Source organism: Pteropus alecto, unplaced genomic scaffold (assembly GCF_000325575.1).
Source record: "Pteropus alecto unplaced genomic scaffold, ASM32557v1 scaffold146, whole genome shotgun sequence".
In the NCBI taxonomy this organism is placed as follows: Eukaryota; Metazoa; Chordata; class Mammalia; order Chiroptera; family Pteropodidae; genus Pteropus; species Pteropus alecto.
Genome location: NW_006442107.1, coordinates 6291797 through 6310901, shown reverse-complemented (window position 1 = coordinate 6310901; position 19105 = coordinate 6291797). Strand labels below are relative to the sequence as shown.

General features: G+C 42.8%; 2 protein-coding genes across 2 annotated transcripts in view; both read right to left on the bottom strand.

The window, feature by feature from the left end:
• Positions 1-9273, bottom strand: part of PSTPIP2 (proline-serine-threonine phosphatase interacting protein 2) — an 80412-nt gene extending 71139 nt beyond the window's left edge. The window contains exon 1 of the mRNA XM_006919939.3: positions 5068-9273. Within this exon, the coding sequence (XP_006920001.1) occupies positions 5068-5100 (33 nt within the window). The 5' untranslated portion in view covers positions 5101-9273. The remainder of the gene's footprint in view (positions 1-5067) is intronic.
• Positions 9274-9408: 135 nt separating this feature from the next.
• Positions 9409-17335, bottom strand: ATP5F1A (ATP synthase F1 subunit alpha). The gene is made up of 12 exons (XM_006919938.2): positions 17160-17335; positions 15479-15557; positions 14612-14781; positions 12774-12947; positions 12522-12688; positions 12170-12318; positions 11705-11856; positions 11378-11602; positions 10775-10882; positions 10515-10659; positions 9752-9902; positions 9409-9629 (listed from the first exon to the last, which is right to left on the bottom strand). Exons 1-12 carry the CDS (start codon positions 17217-17219, stop codon positions 9548-9550), a joined length of 1662 nt encoding a protein of 553 aa, XP_006920000.1. The 5' UTR covers positions 17220-17335; the 3' UTR covers positions 9409-9547.
• Between the last annotated feature and the right edge of the window lie 1770 nt (positions 17336-19105).

The window sequence follows — 19105 nt, the reverse complement described above, 5'->3', positions numbered from 1 at the left end:
AAGAGTCTTTGATAAAAGTAAGTAAAAAAAGGCAATTAGAAAGTCCAGGAAAAACAAGAATGAGGATCTGATCATAATATACTACTTAGCTTGGAAATAAACAATCTTAGATACTTTGACAACATAGTGATTACATTGTTTGTCATTATAATCCATTTGGAAATATTCGGATTTTTAAAGCATATTCTTGCATTACCTGATATTTTAAGTTTGTTAACTCTTAGCCAAAAACCTTCTATGTCTCTCTACTTGTTCAGATTTTATTTTACATATCTCAATAAGAATTTCTGTTTTCCTTAAAAGATTGGTCCTATATCTCTCTTATTAAATTTTTAAGAAGATAAAACAATAAAAAAGGATTTTGACAATTATTTTAAAGATACATCTCACTGACTGATCTTGCAAGAACAAATTGGAGAAAGGCAATCGTCAGTGACTTTGCCTTTCATTTTGCCACTAGGCCGGACAATACAAAATAGTCTTCACGACGCGTTTCTAGGGACCAGTTTCCAAGAAAGAGTATTAAAAAAAATTAAAGCAACAGTCTAAACGTGGTATGAAATAGCACATGGGGTCAGCACGATGGGTCTGTGTGATGACTTGTTCTCTTCTTTGTTTATTTAAGAAAAAAAAATGGAGCCTCCCACACTGTATAGAGAAAAGTCACCGAGCAAAGCTGGATACAGCACCAGCTCAAGCTCTGGTAAGTCCTCAGAATGACAAGATTTCAAACCAGTCAAAGGTTATAAGCAGAAAGACAGCCCAGGGCACACTAAGTTTAGACAGCCCCAAGACTTCCCCCAGGAAGAGCAGAGAGGCCCTGCTCTCTGCAGGTGCAGTAAGTTAGGGAAGAGTGTTGAGACGGGGACTAGGAAGCTGGTCTGAACAAGAGCCTTGACAATCAGAAAGGCTGGGTCGAAATAGAATTTAGAGGATGTACAGGGACAGATTGGGCCTCACACCCACGTGAGGAACATGGGAATCTCCTGTGTGAAGGACATCTACCTCTTCCAGAGCAGGTTCTACAGTCATCTGTGCATATCCACATTTGAAAGACACTTGTGTCTGATCATGCTAAAGACTGCGATTTTTCCTCTACTGTGGCCCAGCTACCGCTCTGGAGCTCTGGAAAGCACAGCCATGGTCACTGTTTTATTCTAACAAGGTACCATCCACATTAACCAGCCCAAATGACACAGCACCATTAAACCACACTGCCACAAAAAAAGGAACACATAGGTAAGGTGCGCTTCTCGTCAGGCAAACTAGGGACCAATCCCAATTTAAAGAACACTGAGTATCCCCCTTCTCAAATGGATCCACTGAAAACTTCCTTTAAATAAGCATTCCCGTGGAGCATTTGAATAAGATTGTTTATGAAGTATATGCTGACTCATACCTTTTCAGGAACATCTACCTAATTTGACCATGGGCCTCTCAACTTCCATGGAACATTCCTCTCTTGGGTCCGGGATAGATTTCCTGGTTGTAGTCTGATGTCTCTGCCTCTCTCTGCCCGCCTCCCTCCTCCTGCGTAGACACAGGCATTCACTAAGAGTGCTTCTTTGGGGACATTTTATCTCTTCATTCTTTCTCTTCAACTGAGTGACTGTCACTCACTTCCTTTAATTGTCACCTCTGTGCTAATAGCTGACAGTGTTCACTATGTGCCAGGCACTGTACTAAACTCTGATTTCATCCTCTCAACAGTCCTGTGGAGCAGACATTGTTATTATCCCCATTTTTATTCATTGGAAAACTGAGGCTTGGGAGGGAGGTTGAAGCAACTGCCTAAGGTGCCCAGTGAGTAACGGGCAGACCCGGGATTTGAACTCGGCCAGTCCACCTCATGGCCTCTGCTGGTAACTGATGACATCCTGTACTTCACACTGTTCCATGTACTCTCTCACCTGGACACCCTTTCCAAAGGGCTAGGGTCATTTCCACCAACCTTTCAAACTGAGAATGCAGACCACCAGACATCAAAGAGTACTCAGTGACATGTTTGCACTGGTTGTTAAAACATTAAAATACTTCCAAACCCTGCCACCTGGTCCTGCCCTCCCCAGGACCCTCCCTCCCCAAATCCAGCACCCCTGGCATGGTGCTGGGAGCTGAGGGCTGGGGAGTGGGGGCTTCAGGATGCTGTTGGCCTTGGTCCTCGCAGTGCTAGCCCTGTAGTTAAATATTGTTAATATCACTTCTGCCTCCTCCCCCTTCTCTTTCCACAAATCAGTTCCTCCTCTCGACTTCCTCATTCTCCAGTTTATGCTACAAGAGCCCTCCTTTCCTCTTCCCTACTGCTCACCTTCAATTGGTGGCATTGTCCTGTGCCTTTGACCTCTTCTACCCTCTGCTGCTCCTCCCACCTGTTCCACCCTGGAGCAGACCCTTTCTACTGCAAGCCCTGTTTCCTTGGTCCCTGCTGGACTCTCCATCCTCCCTGCCCCTTCCTCCTCCATCCTCGAAGCAAGGCATTCAAGGCCAAAGCCTTGTTTCTTCATGAGAAATCTATTCTCTAACAAAAGTGGTGATCCTATCTATCCTGCAATACCCTCTCCATTAGAGCTCCTTATACAGAGAAGGTATTTCATGAATATGTATTAAATTCGGTCAACTGATACCTGCTATGTTTGTAAAGTTCCCTACCTTACCCAATCACATTGTCTTTGAAACATGAAAGTCACTGCCATACCCTCAGTGCTCACAACAGCCCTTGCCTCCCCACCCTGAGAGTGTGAAAGTCTCACAGGCAGCCCCTGAACCCTCCAACAGATTCCCTGCTGCCCCTCTCCTTTCAAGTCCTGGTTACCTGTCCCTTCTGCCTGACTCCTGAGCATCCAAGGCAAGGCACTATAGCAGCTGTTCGGGGCTCAGCTGATGTAACACCCAGTGCTTGCCCTCCAGAAGCTCATGGTTAGAGCTGAAGGAGAAAGATATATTCATATGAAGGTCCAATGGTGAACCACAAACTTCCTCTGGCACTGCCATGGAAGACAGACATATAGACAGCTATTCTGGGACACTTGCTGAGTGCCACCCTTCTTGAGGCACTCACTGAATACTTGGTCCACACACTCCTGCTCCACTATTAAACAGCTCTAGGACCTTGGGAATGTTGCTTAACCTCTCTGCCACTCAGTTTCCTCATCTGTGAAATGGGATAATAAGTAATCTACCCCATAGGGTAGTTGTGCAGCTTAAATGAGTAGTATGTGTGAAGCATTTAGAGGAGCTTTCCAAAGACTCTGTGCAAAGTACTATTAGCAATTGTTTATATTGACATAAGTGTCACAGAAAATTAGAGATGGGAGATACTCTTTGTAAATTATCTCTCAAGATCTCAGGTAACTTCTGAAAGTACAACCCAAAAAGTTTTGCCCCCACATCATCACACAACCTCTAAATCCCAACCCAGATCTCATTTCTGCCCCCTTCCCCTTCTCACTCCTGCAAGAATGCATCGGGAGCAGCTGGGGGGCTCCCTCACTGTGGCCTGGGAGCCCTTGGAGGATTCAGCTCTCACCCCATCACATGCCCTGTTGGCCTTACAGATCTACTTTACTTGTTCAGCAACTATTTGCTGAGCACCTATTATATCAGCCTGTGCAAGGGGCAGTGGCACTGGAAGCCAGCACAGTACTTGTCCACAAGGTGCTCACATGTTTGTAGGCCTCAAATTCAAAACTCTAAACTAACAAATACTATGAAGAAAGAGGATGTACACCAAGTGAGCAGGTGACGGGGCCTGTTGGGCGTAATCAGGAAAAGCTTCCCTGAAGAGGTGACATCTGGGTCAAGATCTGAAAATTGGGTGGCATGCCTTGTGGGCTGGGGAGACGGGTCTCTCTGCTTTGCTTTTCCCCACAATGCCTGTCATGAAACCTCAAAGTCCTATATTCTACCTGAAGAATTCCCAGGCCTCCACACAGGGCCATCTATGAGGTTGTTCACCCTCTCTGTGAATCTCCATGATCCTGCACACTATAGGTGAGCAGTGCTCCAAGAGAATCTCAAAGATTTCAGGAAAAGGGACCTCACAAGGCAGGATATTAACTGTCTCTGAGGCCACATTGTCAGTTTTATCCAACCAGCAGCCCATGGTGGGGGACAAGGACCTGCCAGGCAGCTGTGAAGCTAAATGGAAGGCAAGCAGTGTTCCAAGTAAGGAGTTGCCGCCACTTGGCAGCTGTAGGTCAACTCTGAGGTGTGCTGACTTCCTGCTCCTTTCTTAAAGGGATAAGGGCAGTTCCTCCAAGTGAGGGGGTACACACCCTTGAGGGGTACCTGGGGAGTGAGAAGACTCGATAGAGGAAGGGGGCAGGCAGCCTGCTGCCTCCTGCTTGGGCCGGTCCTACGCGGACTGGATGCCCCCACCAGCTCTAGGTTCTCACACACGTCAGCCTCCTTCCGCGCAGGGCCAAGGCCTGGGGAGGGGATTCAGGACACTGGCCTGCCAGATGGGCAGAGCAAGAGAACCCCTCTAAGTTCTGCAGGGTAAAGTCGGGCGCTAACGGGGCTCGGACAGGATGTACGTTTCTGGGAACCTGGTAAAGACCATCCCCTGGGGGTGACTGCCGCTGTCAGCCCAGCGAAGATTACCCCAGGTGCCCCCAAATCCGCTGAAGGCGCAGCCTCCGGGGCCACCGGCTACTCTTCCCAGTCGGGTCGCTCCTCCCTTTGGGTCTCGGTTTCCTCCACTGTGAGATGAGGGGTGGATGTCCCCACTCTGTGGGGTCTCGGGCTATACCCGTCTGCGGGAGTACGAGCTGCTGGGGGCACGGGCGGCAGAAGAGAACCCAGGGACGAGACCCGAGGACTTGCAGACGCGCGGTCGGCTAGGGGCCGCGGCCGGGTGTCCGTACGGGTTCTGACCCTGAGCAGCAGGACCAGGATCTCCACCGCCAGCCGGGTCCCCGGACACCCCAGGCGCGCGGCGCCGGGCACGGTCCCAGAGTGGTGCGGACCTGGGGCGCCCGTGCGCTTGCCCATGGCGCGGCCCCGGGCTGGCCGCCTGCCCCGGCGGGTTCCGAGCCCGGAGGTCTGCTGCCCGCCCCGCAGACTTACCCAGAAGTTCCCCTTGAACAGTGAGCGCGTCATGGCCGGCGCGCGGGCTGGTTCGGAGCAGAGCGGAGCAGCTGCAGCGGTGGGGAAGCCTGGCGGTCACGGCGGGTAGTCCCGCAGCCCAGCTCTGGAGTCGCACCGTCAGCCGCGAGGGCCCGCCCCGGGGTCCTAAACCACGCCCGATGCCGCACGCCAGGCTGGTGCGCTCCGCCTCCCGCCCTGCGGGCGCCTGATGCCCGGAGCCCGGCTCTCACGTCCCGCGCTCGGACAGGTTTAAAGCCTCCCCCCAAGGTCAGCCAGCGATCAACTAGCGAGCCCTTTTCAAGAAGCCTCGGGGGTTTAGAAGGAACTGGTCCAGTCGCCTGCCCGAATTCGGCTCCGGCCCTGCCCACAAGCCCACTCCAGTCTCGACCGAATTCCACGCAGAGAAATCCAAGTTCAGCGGAGCGATGGAGAAGCCCCCCGGCTGATTAGAGGATGGTCGCGTGGACCGGCTGTTGGCTGGGTTAAGCCTGAGGGCCGACAATACCAGCGGCCACGTGAGGTGTAGACAGACGCTTTGCAAGGCCCCAGGTGTGTTGGCTGCAGACCAGCCCTTGGGGCACGTTTCAGTCTAGAAATAATGGAAAGGTCATTGATACTGACTCTAGGTCATCTAGGAGCTCAGCTCCTCCCTTTCCAGGTATCTGAGATCCTGAAGGGTAATTTGCAAAGGCTACCTTCCATCTCTAATTTTCCCAATCTCGGGACCCAAGGCCCTTCTTTACCAATTCCACTCCAGCAGTAGGATCCCAGAGCTTCCTCTCCCTCCACTCTCATAATCCCAGGGCAAGTTAGACCCATCCCTGCTTTGCCGCAAGAAGGTGCTCTTAGCCAAAACTGAAGCCCAGAAAGGCCCGATGACTTGCCCAAGATCACAGAGTATTTAAGCGCTCATACTCCCAGGGCGCTTGCCTCTTGAGTAGGTTCTAGCTCTATCCAGACACAGTGAAAGAGCATTTGCTGGGGCTATCTGAAGCACAACGCAAAGGTTCTGTCTGGTATGCCACCTCCAGGCCCACTATGATGAAATCCCACCAGTAGAGTAATCCACAACTACAATGCTAAGGAGGTGGCCTCCAGCCCTGAGTCACTCTGAAGGCATGCATCCATTCATCTGGTTGTTACTCTATGGAAAGCAGTGAAGTTAGAAGGAAGGAACGGATGGCAGCACCATCAGGGGGCAGCAGGAGGACAAGTTAAACCGCAAGAAGGTTAAGAAATAGAGCCAACTGGGGAAATAAAAGAAGCTGAAAAGCCAAAGACAGGACCAAGACTTTCCTTGGACGTTTTCACGATTTTATAACAAATATTTTACATACAGTTCTAATTGTTTAAGTTTTAATTATATATAAAATATATGTATATATATTTAAGTATTAGAAAGTCTTACAAGCTCTCAAGTTACATTGTGCTTACTTTCCAGGATCTGGCCCCAAAGATACCCGAATTTTAACTCTTCCACCACCTGGTGGCAAGATTGAAAATTGCAAATTGTTGTTCCTGCTGCTCATCCCTTCTCCCTCATTAATAAGCTCATCACCTGGACAGGTGTTGTAAAGACAAGTAAAATGTGTACTGTATCCAAGGGTCTATAACAAATTTGGGGCATTTCACCAGCAAAGTTAAATAATACTATTATGGCAATTATGAAATAATTAAATTTAATGACCAATACATTTAAGATGACTTAATATTTTGGCATAATCTCTTCCAATAATACACATTGCATGGTTAAGATCTTAATGTGCATAAAATTTTGTGTTGCTTTTAAAACAATATTTCTTAAGTATTTTCTAGTCCTTAAATACATCTTTCCTAACAAGTTTGATCACACAGTGCCCAAACTGACACTCTTGCATGTAAAATCGATTATCTTTATGAAAAGAAATTCATCCATGCATTAAAATTTAAAATACACCTATCTTTTGACTCAAAATGTCCATGTCAAAGAATTTACCCTAAAATGTATTCTCTTATGTACAAAGTGAAAGATGTATAGTTATTCACGGCAGCACAGTTATTCTAGCAAAAGATCTGAAACACAGAATAAAGATCTTTTCACTGAAATGGAATAAACGAATGGCAAGTGGCAAAAACAAACACCCACTAAAATCAATTTCCTTTCATACTTTTGAAAACATGGTATCTACATGCCTCTCCCTCCTCCTTCTTTCTGCCAATCCAACCTCATACTGATTATCAGGTCACTCTTCTTAATCTTTCATCCTTAAAACACTGCTTTCTTCATCTCTCCTCTCCTCACAAAGCCACCAACTTTCCCTATTGCCCATCAGAATTAAGTCCCAAACACCTCTGTCCAAGCTGTCCCATATCTCATTCCCCACTTCCTATTCTCACACTTTACGCCAGCCAGGCTCTTGAGCTTTGCAGGCTACTGGGTTGCACGTCCTCCTGCTCGTTCCATCTCATCACCACTTCCCTACCTTCTCCAGCCCCGGGTCTTCTAACTTGAGCATCTAACAAGTTTTCATCTTTATCACACAAACTAGCCCTTAAAACATGACACATCCTTAGTCTTAATTTGTTCCTCCTAGATATCTTACCTCTTCAATTAGTCCGTGAAGTACCTCTAGATAAGGCTATTAGACAATGGAGGTCAGAGAATTCAATGAATTTTGATTCTCAATAGCAATACTGATTTTTATTTCAGTTCCAAGTCTAACCTCTCCCTTCCAGGAAGCAGAAGCAAACCTGGCAGGGGTACTGGCCAAGTAGCTAAAGCCAAATGGGATCTCAGGACCAGAACCTGGCCAACCAGCCATGGTCTGAAAGCATCAGAAGGCAAGAGTAAGGTATTATTAGGTTAGCCAGGTCAATGTCAAAAGTGGAGAGGCTGGATTTTGTCACTAAGGTTAGAAGCTGAGTAGATGGAGGAATGGAGCAGTCTCAGGACAGGAAGAGAACACACAGGAAAAACATTCAGAAGGCTTCAGTGCCGAGATTTGCTGTGCAGTGGTTGAGGTCTACCCTGGATCAAAGCAATGGTTAGAGTAGATACTATCAAAATTTGAGTGAGTCAGGTAAGGGACTCAAAGGATCCATTTCTCACCAAAGTTTAAAAATGGAAAAACTTGGGTATCTACTGACACAAAATACAACCTACTATATGTGGAGGGCTTTCTTTTCATCAAAAGCCACCAATGAGAGTGAATGGCGAGCCATAGGAGAGGAAATTTATGACACATTTGTCCTACAAAGTACTCACATCCATTATATATAGAGAATTTGTAAAACAAAACAAAACCAGTAGTTTCTAAGGCTGGGACAGGAAATATGCCTGGAGCATCTTGTGCTGCCAGAAAGCACACACATATATACACAGGCAAGCACCCCCAAGCATGCATGCATGCACACACGCACTTGAGGCACAGGAGACAATTGAAAGAGCCTCCATCCCCTCATGGCCAAGGCTGGAACAATCTGAATAACAAAATATTAGATCTGATTTGAGATCTCAATTAAAATTTAAGATGTTCTAAAGGACAACCAGCCGTCTCCTTAAAACAGTCATGGAAAACAAGATTAATGAGATAGTCTAGACTTAAAGAGGTTAAAATAGACAAAGTAAAAGGTAAACTTTGACCTCTAATTTTTAAAAACTATAGAAAATGACTAGGAGATATTTGGGGAAATTTCAATGTGGACTGCATCTTACTCAATTTATGTTAACTTTCTCATTTCACGACTCCCCAGTAAGTTATACGAAAAACATTTTGCGACAGCCACTTGGCTGTCATATAGAAGGGCCATTAGGCACAATATTTTTGCAGGCCTGGTGGCTGTGAGCTCTCCCATTTCACTGGTCTGTAATAAACAACATTTAAATTTCAGAATTTGTTTCTCTTGGTTCATTGTTGCAGTAGAATGGGATGGCTGTGGCTCAGCAAAACTACCAGGGAAAGGGCCACATAGGACACAGGTGTCCTGGCAGATTAAATGGGGAGAAGCCATTAATAAAGGGAGCTGAAAAAATTGGATATGCATATGGAAAAGGAAAAAAAATAGATCCGCACAAAAATATAACTCCAGATGAACTGTGGTCAATTTTGTGTGTCAACTTGGCGAGGCTGTTATCCAGCTTTTGATCAAATACCAGTTTATCAAATGTGAACTTTGCCACATATACCCAGTTTATGAATTAAATTTATCACAAAACACTCTAGAATCTTGCAAAGTTATCCAAGCCCATTGATTCTAACAGTCAAGTAAAATAAGCTAAGTATATTTACTAATTCTTCAAAGTAATCTCAGTTCTTTCTAAAGAGTTAAACTACAGAAAACCACAAAGCAATATGGAACCTTTATTTTTAATGTGATTTCTGTACAACTGGAGTATGAGTAATCCTTTTACAAATGGAACTTATTACTAGAAGAAACAATAACAAAACCAAACTAGTATTTGATGTGAATCCATTGGAGTTTAAGCTTCAAATCCAGCCAAGAAGTTTGTTACAATCTCTTTCAGTTTTGCATCTGACTGTTCTGAGATCTTTCCATCAGCCCTATTCAGAAATAAAAGCAGATCATCAGTTCTGACCTGGACAAAAATTCAATGACTTTCTTAACTAAAAAATTCAAAAGAATTTTAGCAAGATTTTATATAGACCATCAATTGTGTTCATACCTGATATTGCCCAACAGGGCTTGGTGTTGGCTGATAACATGGGACAGGAAAGCATTCTCAAACTTTGTGATCTTGCTGGGCTCCAGTTTATCTAGATACCCCCTCACACCGGCATAAATAACAGCCACTTGTTCTTCAATAGCCATGGGAGCTAAACAGAAACAAGAACGCCAAGTGAGTTGTTCAAACATAAAACGCCATGTTGCCAAAGTCAGAGAAACTTATTTTCCTACAATTATTAACATTTCTCTAACATATCACCTAGTCTCACTTTCTCAGTGAGAAACTCCTTCCCACTCCCTCCCCAGGAATTAGTTTTTTCTTATGTTTGCAAGCTCTAAAGTGTATTTGGGCATATTTCATAAGCACTGTTTATCATCTGGCAGTGTTTGTTTTCAACATAAATAATGTTAACCTTTTATATAGCAAGATAAATGCTAATATTCTTCTAAACCTACCAAATTCCACACTTATAGCTGGGGGGCAGGGGGAACAGGACATCTACTAATAGGTCTTAATTCCCAAAAGCAAAGTATTAAATATACTTAGTAAGTTTTCCCAGTTACTAAGTTTGTAGCATTTACATTTAAATGATAGGACTGTAAGTAATAAAACAGGCATCAACTGCATTCAAAAGGCAATACTGTTGATGAAAGATTAACAGCATGTATTACACCGGCATATATAACAGCCACTTTTAAGGGAGCTACATGATATTCCTAGGCCCTAATAGGAACCTGAGCAAATGAAAAGAACGACTCACAATACTGTCCTTGCTTCAGCAACTCAGTCAGTCGCACACCACGACTCAAGAGCTGTTGAGTGGCTGCATCAAGATCAGAACCGAACTGAGCAAAAGCAGCAACCTCACGATACTGAGCCAATTCCAGTTTCATGGTACCTGCCACCTGAAATAAAGAGATGGTTAACCCATACAATTCAAAAACTTACTGCAATGACACAGAACTCTATACAAATACACTTTGATTTGATATCGCTCCCCAACAAAGTGATGCAAATTACCTGCTTCATGGCCCTGGTTTGGGCAGCAGATCCAACACGGGACACAGACAAACCAACATTAATAGCAGGGCGGATACCTTTGTAGAACAATTCTGTTTCCAAGAAGATCTAAAATGTAAGGAGAATACATATACTAGCAAACTTAAAAAAATCAACTATTTCAAAATTAAGACCCCATGCTTCAAAAAATTGAAGCCCAAAAATTCCAAAGAAGAATGCTAAGTGACTTCTATGGTAGAGCCCCTCTAATCTTTCACAATCCAAATCAAGCTAAACACTTCACTGCTAAAATTAGATATGCGTGACATGAACAAAAAATAGGTATATCTTTTATTAAAATATATACAGGTGAAATGATACAATCTCTGGAATTTGCTCAAAAGAATTAGGGTAGGGGATAGTAGTGGGTATAAATGAAGCAAGAATGAAGTACATTCTATCATGAATTGACAAATGAGTAAGAGATAAATGGTTTTGCTATACTGTTCTCCTTTTGTATACATCTGAAAAAAGTAAAAAGCTTTAACAAATCAGTTCATAGCCACTAGTCTCAAGCAATGCCTTGGAATCAACCTAAGTTTTTACACTTAATCACAAAAATACCTGTCCATCAGTGATAGAAATGACGTTTGTCGGAATGTAAGCAGACACATCACCAGCTTGTGTTTCTATGACTGGTAAAGCAGTCAAGGAGCCACCACCAAAAGAATCGTTCATTTTGGCTGCTCTTTCTAGCAGACGGGAGTGCAGGTAGAACACATCACCAGGATAAGCCTCACGACCAGGGGGTCGGCGGAGCAGCAGAGACATCTGACGATAAGCAACAGCCTACAGTATGGAAAAGGGTTGTGAAATTCACCTATTAGACAAAAGCTACATTTTTCCATTGTGATGCAAACATACAGATTCTAAAAATACATCTCCTTTCACCTGTTTGGATAAGTCATCATAGATGATCAAAGCATGTTTGCCATTATCCCTAAAATATTCTCCCATAGAACAGCCAGAATAAGGAGCCAGGTACTGAAGTGGGGCAGCATCAGAAGCAGTAGCTGAAACCACAATGGTGTACTTCATGGCATCTGAGAAGAAAATAGATTAAGATTTACTAGGATGTTGTTATTGCAGTTTTTAAATTAAATGCTACCATAATAAAAATTGAGTCCTTTATTATTTATTATTAACATTAATCAGCTTCTGAAGAAACTGATAAAATCTTAACTTATTGTTGTTTTATGCTACTTTACTTACTATTTTATTTATCAATTGTATCAGTAGAAAGTTCAGTTCATTGGAGAGTAATTAAAATCAGCCTTCATTAAGTAGACGCCATCCTAAGATTGGCAGCTACAGGACTCCAAGATAACAGCAATGGGGACTAAAGCTCTTTAATACCTGCATCTGTAAGTCTCTTCACCAACTGAGCAACAGTGGATCTCTTCTGACCAATAGCTACGTAGATACAGTATAGCTTCTTCTTTTCATCAGTTCCATCATTGAAACGCTTCTGGTTAATGATTGTGTCAATAGCAATTGATGTTTTCCTTTTAAAAAGAGAGTAAACAAATCTCACCAAATAAGTACTTCAAAGGACTTCCCAATTAAAATTTCACTACTATTACTAATCTGCATATTACATTCTCCTCCCCGCATTATATCCAAAGCATTTGCCATTCCAAACCCAAAGAGTAATCTTTCCATAAAGCCAATTCTAGTTAGAACTTATAACAAGCTACTGAGTCTTTACCCAGTCTGTCGGTCACCAATAATTAGCTCACGCTGACCACGACCAATTGGCACTAAGCTATCCACAGCCTTAATGCCAGTCTGCATTGGTTCTCGCACAGAGATTCGAGGAATGATCCCAGGGGCTTTCAGGCCAACTCGCCTACGGGTCTTGGAACCAATTGGACCCTGTTAAACATAAAAAGGAACCCAAAACAATCAGTTTCAATGTTTGTTAGAAGCTACGACCACATCTTATATGTGATAAACCTACCTTTCCATCAATGGCATTACCAAGGGCATCTACTACACGACCCAACAGCTCCTCGCCAACTGGAACATCCACAATGGCTCCTGTTCGCTTCACAATATCTCCTTCCTTAATTAGTTTATCGTTTCCAAACACGACAACACCAACATTGTCAGGTTCCAAGTTCAGAGACATACCCTACACAAAAGACATAATTGAACACCAATGAAGCTGGAGTGGCTCTTCTTCCTATATACCACTACTATGTAATATGAAACTAGCTAGGGGAAAAAGCAGTACTGTCCTTTAGATATGGTGTACTCTTAAGCATTTTTCCAATTAACAATCCACTTCAGTTAAGACTTTTAAAATAGCAACATGTTCCCTTCAATAATTTTGGAATAACATTATAAACCTAGTAAGTTCTTGATCATATCCTCAAAGAACTCAAACAGGCAAAGAAATTGAACAGGTTAAGCTTTTCCCACTGCATTTTCTCTATGGCTTTTGAGCTGGGTGATCGGTATGAAATAAAAACATCAAGGTCAACTAGAAATTTTAAGACATACTTGATTTACATCTCTTGATTTTTGAGAAGCTCCATAAAGTTTAATATGTAATCAAAACCTCTACTTGTCAGGTTAGTATAAAGTGAAATTAAAAGCTACCCAATAAAGAACAAATTTTCACAATATAATAGTACCAGGTCATCTCCAATTATTACAACCATATTTCAAAATGGCAAGATTGTAGACCCCAAAATCACAACTAAAACAAGGCTATTCCAAGAACCGAGTCTGGTCAGCAATGAAAGCTCTGGAGAAAGACTTAAATCTCTGATGTTCAGCAGAGTAACTAACCACAAATGGCTTAAATTCAGTAAAATTTTAAAAATTTAGTCCCTTAGTCACACTAGCCGTTTTACATGCTCAATGGTCTCATATGAATAGTAGTTACCAAACAGGATAGACTGTTATCAAACAGGACAGACATAGAATACTTTCATCATTGCAGAAAAGTTCTATTGGACAGTACAGGCCGAGATTCTTAAAAGCTAAAAGGAAACTCAAGAGTTCATCTATTTAAGCCTAAACTTTCAAAGGTATATGCACTAAAGATAAAAAAGGTTAAATTAAATTTTAAGCCAAGGTTTCACTGATAAAACTTTCAGCTCTGTAATTAACTCTTTCACATTAAGTGGCTCTTTTTCTATTCCCAGACACTAGCACAAGAACCAAAACAATCTTTTCTCCTATTTGTGTGCTTTAGTGGATAATCCTACCGTCTCCCCTTTCCCCCTCTCCCTCGGTCAATCCGTTCTCAGGTCCTGCTTTCCTGAGAGAACTCATGATATTACAACTCTTTATTTTTCATCCCACTGGCCAACTAGGCTCAACCTAATAGATAGAAGTGGACTTGTATCATAAGAACGTCTGATAGCTACACCACTAACTCACTTCTCAACAACTCTTACTAGGAATACAAAGTCAACGACTTTCAACTTTCCACCAGAAACAAATTTACTTGAAGTTATCAAAAACGTTTGTATAAGATGATCATATTTTGGGGGCGAGGGTGGGGGATATGACCTTAACAGTTATAAAGAACAGACCTGAACTTCTTAGAATTAGCATGGAAGTTTGTGAAACTATTATTTAGGAGCTAGTGGATATAACTTCTATGTAAATCAGTCCCTAGAGTATAAACTTGGTAATCAAAACCTTTAAATTTATTCTGTTCACAGTCTATGGTGATGACCAAAAACAAACAAACAAAAAAACTGACACAATTTCTGGTTTACTAAATGAATAACTAAATGAGGACACTAATTCTAAAACAACAAAATCTCATTTTTAATTTACCTTTAAGCCTGAAGAAAACTCTACCATTTCTTCTGCCTGAACATTCCTCAGCCCATGCACTCGGGCAATACCATCGCCAATACTTAAGACACGTCCGGTCTCTTCAAGGTCAACAGAGGTATCAGCTCCAAGAATACGTTCTTCAAGAATAGAGGACACCTCAGCAGTGCCTATTGAGAGAGGACAATTTCATTACAAAAGTAATCTGGTCCCCAAAATCTTTTCAAAACCTATTTTCCCGACAACATAAAAATTCGTTTTGTGCTAATAATCTAATCACACTCTAAAATGTAATATACATGGTCTATTCAAAAAGCTTGATACCTACCCACTATGAAAATGAACCCAAGTGATTGAGAGAAAACTCCATAAGACAAATGTAAACCAGGTAAGAAGCTAATAAAATTAAGCAATACCCCTAAAATAAGTATTTTCTATGTTCCACTACTGTGGTTCCTAAGCTTACCTCCTCACTTCTCTATCATTCATAGATTAGCAGCTATTACCTTTGAAAACAGATAAAAATTGTTTTTCTTAACTTTTTTAAGAGGAAAAAATCTTTCACAGATCAGAAAGTATGCCCACCACTTGATATGTACACACTGTTTACACTCAAGAGGACATTATCAGGACAAAGCTGTATGAACATCAAAGGAGAAATATATAACTGTAGTTCATTTCACTAGAACAAGCAAACCTACCAAGACAAAGCTAAATGGCACATTATGGGTTAAGAATTTGAGATTCTGTAGTAACTAAAATTGAGGAGGAAAATGAACCAATAAGTAAATAACTGCAACAACTATGTCACTGATTTTTCATTTAACAAGAAGGTAGTGTAGTGCAGCCTTAGAAATAATGACTTACCAGTCTTCTGAAGATGAGTGTTAGAGGCATGGAGGTTCCTTGCAGCAATGAAAGATGATCCCAAAGCATTTTTGGAGACCTCGGGAAAAGTATATTTTTTAAAATCCGATCTTTAAAAAAGCCTTTATAAAACCAGCAAGCTTAAAGGCAGGCTTAGTTTGATCAAATTATCAGTAAAAAAAATTATATTCAAAAGTTTGCTTAAAATTGGAAGAGTATTGATTACATTAAAAAATATCCTTTGATATATGTGAAAACCTATTGTGCGGTTCCTGGTATACTTAAGTACTGGCAACAGTTAACAAAGCATCTTTCCCTTTAAAGGCATCTGCTAATATTATTTTGACTATAGTTATGGCAATTGTCAATAAGATAAACTGCTACCTAAAGGGGCAAATCTCAATAGATTCCCTACTAAGAAAAACAAAAAATCAAGCAAACAAAAGAGCTGTAAATGTTGGAGGTTTGATTAGAAACTAAGAGGTATGGCAAATGTATTTTTTTTTTTTTTTTTTTTTTCTTCCGTCCACAATTCAACCTTTAACAGACACTGTATATACTTTTATCTTATTTAATTGTCACAATAACCCTAACTGCCGTCGATAAAGCATGCAGCAATCTGGACCATTCCTTCTTCAAATTTTAATGCTGTGACTGGTCACAGTCCATTCTGAAGCTTCTATAGGACCCAAATGAAAATCGTTAAATATGCTTTTTGGGTTTTTTTGCTAACAGAAATCCAAGATGCTACCAGCGGTTCTGTTAGGCCAGTATGCATATTTCACCTTTCAAAATCAGACTACTTCTAAGATGGCCAAAAAAAATGTTAATGTAAAAGCACTACACAGTACTTAAGGGTTGTGTTCTTAATTTTAAGGGAGATAAGTAATGAAGGACATTGATCTTTAAAGGTATTTGCCAACTACGTTCTATTTTCCTTGAGTTCGCAATCACTGCCTAACAATTCCTCAGGGACAAAAATCTTAAACATATCAAAGCATCACAAAGTCTTCTTTCTGCCAGACCGAGACGATGACAAGCCAGCTTCACTGCTGTCACAGTATCGGCCACATGAAATGCATATTTGTACCTGTTCGGTGTTTTCACAATCGTTTCACTAATCAACACTAAGAAGGTGCGTAAGGTATCCAGAAAACCACCTTCATTGATTGCTTTCCTTTGAACCGACCTCCGAGCAGAGGTTAAATGCGGGGCCTGCTGACCTTCATACAATGTCAGGCTTTCCCAGCTCGCTCTGACCTTCAGCGAGGGAATCCCGGGGAAATCAGGGAGGCCGAGCCTTGCCGTTTCAGAGCAGGCCAGCGACGGCAAGCGCCCAAACCCTGACCTTCACCCAAGGCCCCCTCGTGGGCCGCTCCCAGCAGAAGAGGGAATCCTCCTGAGGCTATATCTCTGGTCAGCATCAAGGTCATTGTCTCCTCTGCAGCACTCTGCACCACCCCACACAAAGGGAAAGCAAAAAGGCTCTTCCGCCGCCCGCCCTGTCTGCCAGAGCAATCAGCGCTGCAAGATGGCGGCGCCTGCTACAGTCTCTCTCCCTTCTTGCAGAAACAGCTTCCTAATCACCACACCAGCACCCATCCGCTTGCAGAAAGAGCTCCCGAATCAGCACACCACCACCCACGGGGCCACCTCCAGCCCACCGGTTCCTGGCGCTCACCAGCCCGGCCCGTCGAGGGAGGGCGCGGGCCACGGCTGCGGCGACGCGCACAGACAGCATCTTTGCAGATATTCTTCGGGTGCTTCCTCTGCAGCCGCAGCCTCGGGACTGACTGGAACAAAATGGCCGAGCGGCGAGGAAGGTCAAAGCAGCCGGCCCACCTGACCCGGAAGTACCGCCCCTAGCTTTCACCTCCGGACGAAAATCTGCCTTTTGCAGGGAGTGGGGGCGGTTACTTTTTTTTTTTTTTAAGTATCATTTTCAGATTTAAACTTCAAAATGAGTGGTTAGACCTTTGCCAGCTTCGGCCCAGGCATTCACTACAGATTTACTTTGGTCTTTCGAGTTGACTTTGTGGTTGCCCGGGGCGACCGCTTGGGTAGCGGAACCCGCTAAGTAGCAGTGCCCAGGCCCCAATCCGGTTGCAAGGGGATGTTGGCGTCACCGCGTACCCAGACGAGGCTCGCTTCATGGTGATGCCGGTCGATAGTGTCCGCTCCGAAGCTACAGCTACTAAACATTGGAGCCGTAACAATAGTAAACAGTTACCCGCCCCCTAGGCGTGTCTACCGCAGAGCGCTTTCTGCCCAGCGGATTGATGCTCACGTGGCGAGATTTAAACCCAGACTCTGAGTCGAAATTTGGACCTGTCTGAATTTTGACAAGCACTCACACCATACGAACCTAAATTGGAGAATCGCAATTCTTTCAGGTTCTACCTAATTGTGAATTAGGGCAAATTGTTTAAAAACTGTAACAGGACAAGGAGTTCAAGTAAGAGTGGTTGGCAATCCTCCTGAGAATGGTCCAGAATCAGTACAGCTGTCTCTCTCCAGATTGGACTAGGGCTCAAGTTGTCCTCTACCAGCAACTAGTTTCATGATAGTAGGGATTCTACTTTTCCATGTGGAGTAAAACGGAAATGATGAAAATAACTTTCTGTACCGACCCGGTAAGATTGGAGGGAGACTTTTTTCTCAGAATTTTTGTGGTCCTCAGATTTTTGTGACATGTACAGAATGGGGGGGAGGGGCGTGTTTGGTATTTTGCGATAATGGAGACTATTAAGGTAACTTCGTTTGTAATTCTTCTGAGAAGCATCTTTCAGCTTCCTCCACCAAATTCGAACTTGCACCCAAAATCTTAATGGGGTGGGGCGGAAGGGCATATGAATATCTTGAGTTAAAAAGGTCATCTCCTAAAATAGTTTGCAAATGTATGGTCAGCAATCCCTTTCTTTAATATTCTGCCTTTCAGGGTGAGCCATAGGTAAGTAAATACGACAGTCCTTCTGGGATTCGATCTGGTATGAATAGTTAGGAAGAGGTAGGTAGGAATAGGAAAAATATTGGTTTATAAAGACAACAAGATTGCAGGGATAGTTTGTAAAATTATAGTGATTAATGTAGATAAAGGGCATAAAGATAACTTTTTCCCCTGTATTCAGGGCTGTACCAACTTATATGAAATTTGATTACTAAGCAGATATATTTGAAACTATCAGAAAGCTATACAATATGGTATTGACTAGTTAATAAAATTCCTTTGAAAATAATCATTTCAAATATGCATACGACTTAGGAGAAACATATTTGGTGCTAAGTCTGACCCACAGTTTAAACTACACATCACAGAAAGTCGAGTACTTTTCCTAGTATAACACAGGAGGTTGCTGGATAGCAGTGTGGTATAACCTGAAGAGACTGAAACACCCAACTAAAGCCAGAACACTGTGGTCAGGTTCCAGCTCTACCACCTAATCTTGGTCAAGTCATTTAATCTATGTGTGTGCCGTTTAATGAGAAAATGGGTAAAATAATGTGTGTCCATCTATTTTACAGAGTTCCTGTAAAAACGAAACAAAAATAGGAAAACACAGAAAACTAAACATTGCTGTAGCAATGTAAAAAACCTCTCACAGTGTTAATTAGAGTGATGGAGAGAGG